The sequence below is a fragment of the Alosa sapidissima genome, chromosome 1 (assembly GCF_018492685.1).
Source record: "Alosa sapidissima isolate fAloSap1 chromosome 1, fAloSap1.pri, whole genome shotgun sequence".
In the NCBI taxonomy this organism is placed as follows: domain Eukaryota; kingdom Metazoa; phylum Chordata; class Actinopteri; order Clupeiformes; family Clupeidae; genus Alosa; species Alosa sapidissima.
In genome coordinates, this window is record NC_055957.1 from 33,666,617 (window position 1) to 33,676,664 (window position 10,048).

The window sequence follows — 10,048 nt, forward strand, 5'->3', positions numbered from 1 at the left end:
TCACGAAGGGAATAGAGTCTGAACACTCACGATTGGGAAAACTTTTCAACACTACGCATGGTGATGGGTGTAGACAGCTTAACTTTAAAATCATGGTCCAGCCTAACCAATCACATTGATCAGGGATTCCTAACATTACTTCCTACTTTGCCTAAAGTTTACAAACTCACAATAAACAGCATTGGCAGTCAGGAAACAATGCATGTGGGCCTACCTTTGCTGTAAATAAATGTACACATTCTTCTGACTGCAATTTTTTATGTTTGCATGTGTTGCTACCATTTACCACAGCCACTTTCGATTTTGAAACTATACAGTCATCCCCTCTCGTCGCTGATTGGATAGGTTATCTACCGACCAATGGAAACGTTAGTAAACGTTGCTGTTCCAGACCAGTATCTCTCTGAAAGGAGATCTAGGTGGGCATGGCCAGGCTATAAAAGGGGTACATTTTTAACTGGAAAATGGCATAAAAAAGCATATGACCTCAAACTGAAGGCACTTTAATTTGTAATTAGACGCCCCACCCAAAAAAAGTGAGTAGGACCTCATTTAGCTGTTAAGGTCAGCTCTTCTACACAGACTACAGTTAGTGGAGTAGTGCACTCACTTCAGTCTTTAAAAAAGTACTGAAACATATTTACCCAATCCGTATTATTATTGTGAACATTTGTTTGTGATCTTTTTTTTGTACTAAGATTAAAACACATGAATATGCTATCTGCTTCAACCCCCAGGGATTTGGAATTCCAGAAGGCAAAGGTATTCACAGATAGTAGCCTACAACAGTGCCATAACATTTATTGTAATAAATCATAAAATAACCATAATATGCCACCATTCAAAAACGGGCTTCACTGACAACAATGGTACAGCCAGGATATTATTCACAATTAAAACTTTCATTTGCAGCCTGCAAATACACTTTATGTTCTGAGTTTGTGTTTTGGCCTGCTGTGCCACCCTCCACCAATTTACCAATCACAAAGTTAGTAGCATATTAGATTAGCCTACAAATGTTTTGATTTTGGACTGCAATGCCCGTTTTAAACACTTCTTACATATAACACTGTGATGGAGTACCATCACTACAGTTGAGTATGTGCTCTGACTGCCATACCAATGGGCCTGGCTCTTTGGCTTTGCAGACAAGCTGCAGTATTAGTGCCCTGGAGACCTGGGTTCAAGACCGGGTGGGGGTCACTACTCCCTTCGCTACATATGGTGTCAGAAGTGGGATGGCTTGCCGTGAGGTCATCCGAAGCTTGCCCAGTGTGTGAGCTGTATGATGGACCCCCAGGATTGGTTTACCCCAGTGTGAGGGACCCCAGAGATGGGTGAAGAACATGTGTGGGGCACCCTGGGATGGGAGAAGTACGGCTGGTGTTTGCTCGAGGGACGTGTGCGTGAAGTGCATGGGCAAGCTTCCCGAAGGGGAGGGCAGTGTGACGGAGTACCGTCACTACAGTTGAGTATGCGCTCTGACTGCCATGCGGGCCTGGCTCTTTGGCGTTGCGGTCAAGCTGCAGGATTAGTGCCTGGAGACCCGGGTTCAAGACTGGGTGGGGTCACTGCTCTCTCCCGTAACTACAAACACCTTTAAGGAACATCTCAAAATCATCAAAAGCACTCTCAAAATCATCAAAAGGACTGAGGAGACAGAGTGATTCAAATGATAGGAAGGAAAATACAGAATATTTTACTGAACTTCCTGATTTCCAACACTGGATTGAAAGAAAGAGGAAGTTGTGTCACACCACTAGATGCTTCATAGAGCAGGACAATCCCAAACCAAGTGTCAGAGGAATATATTAATTAGGGTGAGCCAGAGAGAAGCCACCGTTACTCCCGAAAAATCTACAGAGTTCAGTTGCTGGAACAGAGGTGTTGGTGTAGGAGTCCACAATCATAAGAGCTGTCCATAAAACTGGATTCCAGGTGAATTTTGCAAGCCAATCTTTTTAGCCTCAAGGTAATTCATTGAATCAAAGAAACTATTGAAGCTCTAGTAGTTTTAACTTTCTACATCAAATGTTGTTGAAAGATGAAACCATGTTTCATCTTTCATGTTCCATGTTTCATCTTTGAATTTAGGCCTTTTCCAGATGGAGATCCTTGACAACACTGAGTCAACAAAGTCAGTTCTATTTATTTCTAATTTATAGGCCTTTAAGTTTGTGTATACTTTTCTAGAACTATTAAAGTACTTGTCTGTATCATCAAATCGCAATGCGAAGATGAAAAAATAATTTAGCCAATAATATAGCCTTACAATAAAGGTTATGTAGCTTCATATTGACCTGTAACAAATTTGCTCACACCAGATGTAGCCTACAGTGGCACGATCACTGTAGTCTGCCTGACAGTGAGCCACTAGGTGGAGCGTGAAGACCGCTTTGGAACACTCAGACGTGAGAGACCGTTTTGGAACACTCAAACTTGAGAGAGAGAGAGCGCGCTTTGGACCATAGCCATGTCGGTGAGCTTTAAGGCGGACCCAACTAACATCACTGAGGTTAGTTGGGACAGGGCACGGCTACAATTAGGTTATTGGGCTACGGACGTGCTTTCAAATACATTTGAGACAAAACAATCCGCCAGGACAGTATTATTTTAAGAATTGCTTTATTTTGTAATAAGTCAGTAAACACCCTTCGCAGTTTTCTCCAAGTTTACCTCGAACTGAGAGGCTCACTATTATTAGTTGAACCCTGTGGACGGCAGCCTATTATCTGCTGCGCACACAGAGCCATAGCGTACGCTGTCCTTGACCCCTGTCAACTGTGCATCTAGGATGCAGGTGTTCCTCTTTGCCACTGCTGTGGTTTTCGCGCATGACCTGGCCAGTGCCGCACCGAAAGCTAAGTGCTCATCCCGGTGCGATGTGAGCAAGTGTCCGAGCCCGAGTTGCCCCAGTGGCTATGTGCCCGATCGGTGCAACTGTTGCTTGGTATGCACCCTGGGTGAGGGGGACTTTTGCGGCCGGAGAGACGACTTGCCCTGTGGAGACGGTCTCGAATGTAAATATCCTGCCAGCAAGCGCCTTTCCAAGGGCATATGTCAGTGCAAAACTGGGCATAAGGTATGTGGCAGCGATGGAAAGACCTATGTTAATGTTTGTAAAATGAAGGCGGCCAGCCGTAAAGCTCTGCAGCGTGGAAAGACCGCTATAATACCAGCACATAAAGGACCTTGTGCACCTCCCAGCAAAGGTAAGTTATCAATTAGTAGCTTATTCCTAAATGTAAAGAGCTGTGCGTATTTTGTTCTGCTAAATTTGGAATTGGTCTACTCTGTCTACCAATTACAAACTCAATTCGATTTAGTTGCATATTCCAATTGGTTATGTACCAGTTATCAGTTTACACTTACAGCATACCAGGTAATATGCAGGGCCATTTGTTGTGTGAAAATACCTTTGTGATCTATCGGGGAAATATGGAGCATGGAGCAAATTTGAAGCTCTAAGAATGTTGAGCACTGGGATTTGGTTGATTTAGCAGTTAGTCTAGAACACTCATTTCTGATCAGGCTATCCTCCCATAGTATAAACTCCATCACTTCACCAACTGGGCCATGAATGGTGTAGGGGACCAGGTGTGATATTTCACGCTACTTTGAGCAGAATTAGACTCTACAAATCACAAGCCTGTCATGCCTTGGGTGTATGACAGAGTTAAAACCTTAAGATCAGAGCCAACATTAAGTGCCCACATGTCACAAGAGGAAATTTCCAGATCTCTCCCGTACAGTAGGGAAAGACTAAGCATCTAGAAGAGGAAACACTTCCCATTTGTGTGGTGTGATCCCAGCAGTGCTGTCTTTGAAGTCAGTCTGACTAGGTCTGAGGTCTCTTTGTGGGTCAAAGCAAGATGTGCATTTCCTCTCGAGTTAAACACTGTTTAATCTCCAGACATCTGTTTCAGCGAAATGTGCCACAGTCATGCCTGCCTAACATCAGATGGCTGTACCTGATATCAGTTCAAAATGAGTTGAGATTAGGGGCATTGGGCTTCACCAGTTAAACGGTGTGTGGGTTTACCCACTGAACATTCACTGAGGCTGAAATGTGAGTGCAGTGTTTCCCACAGAATTGAATTGTATTTGTGGTGGTAGGTTTGCAGAATTAACTTGAATGCAACAGTCTTTAACAAATTAGCGCAGCGTGGTTATGATGCTAACCAGCATTAAGCACAATTTAGTACAACCTGGAAAATCATTGTGTGGTGGTCAGTGTTGATATTGTGGTGGGCCGCCACAAATAAGTCAATGTATGGGAAACACTGGAGTGCAGACAATGGGTTAAAGCTGGACCCAAGCTGGAATCCTCCACATAATAATGAATTCATAGCAAGATGGCCAGGGAGCTATTTAGTGTATCAGACCAAATAAAATGGCCTTGGGCAGTTAAAGAGTTGTATCAAATAAGATCAAAATATAATTTGTTAATATTACTACAATGGAAATAAGCCCTGTGGCTTTATTGTGTTTATCCTTTTGACTGATAATTGTACAAAGTTATTTTATTTATTTATTTATTTATATAAGAATTATATATTGAATTAAAATGTCAATAAATATTTCAATCAATCAATCAATCAATCAATCAATCAATCAGAATTGTCAACCATTTGGCATTGAAGTCATGCATTCTATTTTAAGAAACCTATGTGAAAGCTCTGTCACTTTACAAACACAGTCATAGGTAACTGCAGTGATCTATGTGCATGGTCTATCAACTTACTTGAGTTTGGAGAAACAGTAGATTCTGGCACAATCTGTATCAGTTGTCTTCACTGAAAATAAGATTCCAAATAGGATAAATAAACATAAAAGCCATGAAAATGTAAATAATGCATTTCTTAAAACACTTGTTGGGATATTTATAAGGATCGTCACAACAGGTCCAAATGAGTTCAAATGTTGGTTCTACATCTACAGCCTGACTGAAGCCATGTGAACTCAATTATGCATCCAACATGCAGAGGACACTTGTGAGGACTGATCAGTTCTTGTGAGAGTCAGGAGGACATTAGTACTAACATCTGCAATTCTTTCTGCTAGTATAGGTCCTGCACACCCCAACAGTCCAAGATACAGGTTCAACTTCATAGCAGACGTGGTTGAGAAGATTGCCCCGGCTGTAGTGCACGTGGAACTCTTCCTGAGGTACTGAGGATTTTACTGAAAGGAAGAAAGGAATTTGTTAAATGAATACATATATACGTATATTCTTTATATGTTTGTTTATATGTTCTGTATGTCACTGAACCTTAGTTTCTCTTTCCCTCTGTCCTCTCTATTGTGACCCGAAGACACCCACTGTTTGGTCGGCATGTGCCGCTGTCCAGTGGGTCCGGCTTCATCATGACTGAATCTGGTCTGATCGTGACCAACGCACACGTGGTGACCAGCGCAGCCGCGGCGACTGGCCAGCAGCACTTACGGGTCCAGCTGCACGATGGAGGCATCTATGAGGCCACCATAAGGGACCTGGACACAAAGTCCGACATTGCTACGATTAAAGTTGACCCAGTGGTAAGGTCTTTGCACACAGAGGTGTTTGAGCCTCAACTGGGAAAACCACATGGGACCGTGCCCATGTCAGCACTGTAGGAAACCAGATTTGTAATAAAGATAGAAACAGTAATTTGTGGTAGCTCATGCAGATCAGTAGTTTGTTGTAGCTCATGTAGACCAAGGCCATCAAAGGTCAAACAAGGTGAAATCAAGAAGTCAGTACAGTTTACAATAGTCACAGGTTGTATTCCAATGTTTTATTTCTAGTGATCAATGCTGGTCCTAGATTTCAGAGAAATTTAACAAAGACTACATGTTTACAGTATAGTTCTAACTCTAAGCTAATTTCCAGCAGCCTAGGCTATTGCCTTATTTGGTAGGCAGCTCTGTGGGCAGGGCCTCCTCAGTCGCTGTGTTTGACCCTTTTTCAATAACATAAGATGATACTCGATCTGTGTGTGTTCACATCTACATATCCCACTACTTCCATTGTATAGGGGTCAACAAATTTCTCTAGGTTTGTTTAGATCCTCCTCCCTCTCTGTCTAGACATCTTGGATACTCTTTTAATCATCGCCTGATGTTTACTCCTGTCGTTGGCTAACCTACATTTAGACCTCGGAACCGCCGAGGTGTCATGTTAGGAAATGTAGAAACTGGAGCTTTCGCTGAATTTCTAAACATATGGATCTGCCTACCGTGACATGCTCCAGATGCTGAAGCCTCTAAGACTTGGCAGCTGTATTGTTTGGATAAACGTAGGGACAGATAAGACTTTCCTCTCATTAATCTACTAGTAAGGACTTGTCATGTGCTGGAGTTTGTAGTAATACTCTCTGTATATTCTTGTCTTAGCCCTTTCAGGATTTCGTTTTGATTGTTTATTCTGTCACCCCCGTTTTTTAGAAAAAGCTGCCTGTGTTGTTACTGGGCCGCTCCACCGACTTGAGACCTGGCGAGTTTGTGGTTGCCATTGGCAGCCCCTTTGCCCTCCAGAACACAGTCACCACGGGCATAGTGAGCACGGCGCAGCGAGACGGAAAGGAGCTGGGCATCCATGACTCAGATATGGACTACATCCAGACAGATGCCATCATCAACGTAAGCCAGAGCCTTTGCATGGTGCATGATGATAAGGACAGACAAGCAGAAAAGGCTTTGGCTCTATAATACAATAATAAGAGAATATGAGATATGAGTTTATGAAATATTTACATTTGCATGTATTCATTTAGCTTTTATCCAAATTACTTACACAAATGAGGAGTAACTTTTAAGCTACAGTGCAGAGGAGACCTTAGACAGCAGTTAATACTATTGTATTACTACTAAGTGTACATGTAGAAGCATTTTATTTAACATTTTCAGTTTTGTTTATTGGCTGGACAGCTGGATTTTGAAAGTTGCAGAAAATTAAAAGCATGTTTTTTTCTCTTTTCTTCCTATATATATATATATATATATATATATACTGTATATATCCTGATGGGAGCAGTATGGGAATTCTGGTGGCCCACTGGTCAACCTGGTGAGTAGTTTAAGCTAGCCATTCAGCATTGTTTATAAACGTGAAATATGTTTGCATGACACATGTTTTGTTATCACAGGACGGTGAGGTCATCGGGATTAACACGCTGAAAGTGACCGCAGGGATCTCCTTTGCCATCCCCTCTGACCGAATCAATCGCTTCCTTAATGAATCTCTAGACAAGCATCACAAAGGTACACTCACAATCATAGGAAGCAGGATATGTCTATACGTTACTCAAAGACAAAAGCAACATTTGTGTTCAATTCAATGTGTTGATAAATACTAGTACTAGAAGAAACAAACTTTGAACATTGTCATTGTTGATGGAAGAGTCTGTTAAGTTTAGGTTGAAATCGCGTGACAGGTTATTTTGCTTCAACATACAGTAATTATTGTTATCTATATTATTCACACAATCAAGTGTGCGTTAGCTGTGAATGATCAGGGGACCTCACATGAGCTTGTGTGTAAAGCATCTACTCGTCATGTCTCATTTTGAACAGGCATGCAGAGGGTATTTAGGACTTACTCCCAGAGCCTGCAGCTTCAGCCAGTGGTTTCTGATTCAGGTGAGGTCCGCTGAGCTCTTCTGGTGTATCTCTGTATGATTGATTGATTGATTGATTGGTTGATTGATACTTTATTAATCCTTTACAGGAAATGACTTTGTTACAGCAGCTATGCATCATCAAAGCACCACAACACACACATAGTACACACAATACACACTATATGTTCAACATTGCATGATGCCAACTGAATGTACACTGACACAGAGTACGGAGTATGGAGTATGTTGATACTGATTGATACTGCCTTTCCAAACTCCAGTAGGCACTCTGTGCTTGGCAAAAGTTAAAGAGAAATTCTAATTCCTTGGATGTAGAATTGTAGCGAGTGGTGTATCATAAATTGTAATCTTGGCCACACTTAGCTGAGAGTCATTGGTAGCAGTCCTACAACTATATTATCAAACGGATCTACTCTGGCATGCAACGTACTGTGCTTGGCACATGCGTTTACTGTGGGATGATTTAGACATTAGGTAAGACAGTTTATAGCGGTTGTAAAGCACTCAGCTCCTAAGAAGGAAAGTGCAATACTTTTTATGGAGTGGAAAAAATGAAATCATTCAAAAGTATGCTTTTGCTCACTTCCTGGTGTTCATTAATTCTAAGCTTGGGATCATTTTCATCATTTCTATGGCTACTTTAGATGCTGTCATAATAGACCATGTCTTTATTATTTCCACAGAGTTGAAAGGCACAAAAAAGAGATACATCGGCATCAGAATGATCACCATCACTGAAAGGTACATTTTGAATGTTACATTTACCAGCATGTATTCACTAACACATTTGGAAATGAGAGATTCAACCGCTATTGAGGAGAGGTTGGGGTCCACATTAATGTTGGCTTGCCTTAGACTGGCAAAGCCTTGATAGCAAAGGCAGGTAGTATTTGCTATAAATGCTAGTGGCATGGCCACAGTGATCATTGTCCTTTGACAAGGATTTGATTATGGCACCACAGTGCTTTGTATTTGTTGGAAACATATCTTAAATAAATCTTGCATTCTACATTTCCTCTCTTCCTCTGCTCTCTTGCACTCTCACTGCAGTGAATGCAACTGTGAACTAACATGGAGCTTGTTTGTGGTCGCTGCAGTCTAGCAGAGGAGCTGAGGCAGCAGAATTCCGACTTTCCAGATGTCAGCAGTGGAATCCTGGTGCACGAAGTCTTGCCAGACTCACCAGCTCAGAGGTACAGTACATCCTATTTCAGACGGTTCTCTAACACATCCAACGCTTTAATGGGGTGTGGGCGCAACCATTTGTCACAGGCTGCTCCAGCACTCAGTCACAGTCTTTAGTCATGGAGAGCTTAAGAGAGACTAAATAGTGATGTGTTTACCTTTTTACACAGAAGTTCAAACTCTTTGTGTCTGTGTGCTCTGTGTCTGTCTCTCAAACGATGTACCTCAGTGGCGGCATTGAGAGCGGTGACATCCTAGTGAAGCTGAATGGACAGTCACTGGTCAGCACGGAGGATCTTCAGGAGGCCCTGCTCGGCGAGGGCCCTCTTCTGTTGGAGGTGTGGCGGGGCAACGACGATCTCCTCTTCAACTTGGAGCCCCATGTTATCATGCAGTAACAGGCATCCTCCGTCTGTCTTGGCCTGCTGAGCTAGTCTTTACATTCACCATCCATAACTTACAGGCAAGACTGGTCTCAAGTCAGATATTAGATATCTGTGTTTAGGTGCAAGTGTACTCAAATGGATGACCATCCACAGCACCGGAACATCATCAATGGGATTAAACAGCCTGCTCTTTCTTCTCATGATGGTGGAAGGGTTGAATGATGGCATATCTTTGTTGATACCATACACAGATGGACTCTATGGAAATCTGTCTCATAACTGCTGTTCATTGATGTATTTTAATGTGACAATATCTGGCATTGCCAGATAAACCTAAAGATGTAATTCTGAAGTTGATAAGACGTTGTGAAATATTCCTGTTGTTGTTTTGTGTTGATGTTTGTTATTGTTTTGATAAAGTATCACACAGTCATTATGCATAAATAAAATAAAATAAAATGTAGCTTCTAGTTAAAAACCAGGGCAGGTGTACGACATCAGAACAATCATGCTTGCAGTGTGATCTCCGTAGTCAGACTGGACCTGGCTGTTGTTTACATCAAATCAAACAAAGCTCTGAAACTGCTGCTTTATAGTACATATTACACCAAATACATTTAGTACATATGGTTTAGCACAGCTTAGAGACTGACATAGACACTAGAATAAGAGTGCTCTGAATGTAGATGTTTTTTTTTTACATTAAACATTTAAACATTAAACATTTAATATCGTAAATCCACATGGCTTATTCTACAATGCTAACGATAGTTCATGAATTGCACACACTTATCTTGAACAGAAAGTCTAGATGAAGATGAGTAAGTGACATTTGATTGGTACAGCTATTCCAAA

The 10,048-nt window shown here is 41.7% G+C and overlaps 1 protein-coding gene across 1 annotated transcript; it reads left to right on the forward strand.

Moving 5' to 3' along the window:
* The first annotated feature begins 2,537 nt into the window (after positions 1–2,537).
* On the forward strand, positions 2,538–9,656 carry htra3a (HtrA serine peptidase 3a). Its single transcript, XM_042094783.1, has 10 exons — positions 2,538–3,212; positions 5,070–5,169; positions 5,316–5,538; positions 6,427–6,621; positions 7,016–7,048; positions 7,128–7,242; positions 7,555–7,620; positions 8,306–8,363; positions 8,720–8,815; positions 9,037–9,656. Exons 1-10 carry the CDS (start codon positions 2,795–2,797, stop codon positions 9,203–9,205), a joined length of 1,473 nt encoding a protein of 490 aa, XP_041950717.1. The 5' UTR covers positions 2,538–2,794; the 3' UTR covers positions 9,206–9,656.
* The last annotated feature ends 392 nt before the right edge of the window (positions 9,657–10,048 follow it).

Coding starts and splice junctions, on each gene's coding strand:
- htra3a (XM_042094783.1), top strand. CDS start 2,795: ATGCAGGTGTTCCTCTTTGCCACTGCTGTGGTTTTCGCGCATGACCTG. Junction 7,243..7,554: donor TCTAGACAAGCATCACAAAG/GTACACTCACAA, acceptor CATTTTGAACAG/GCATGCAGAGGGTATTTAGG. Junction 8,816..9,036: donor CCAGACTCACCAGCTCAGAG/GTACAGTACATC, acceptor GATGTACCTCAG/TGGCGGCATTGAGAGCGGTG.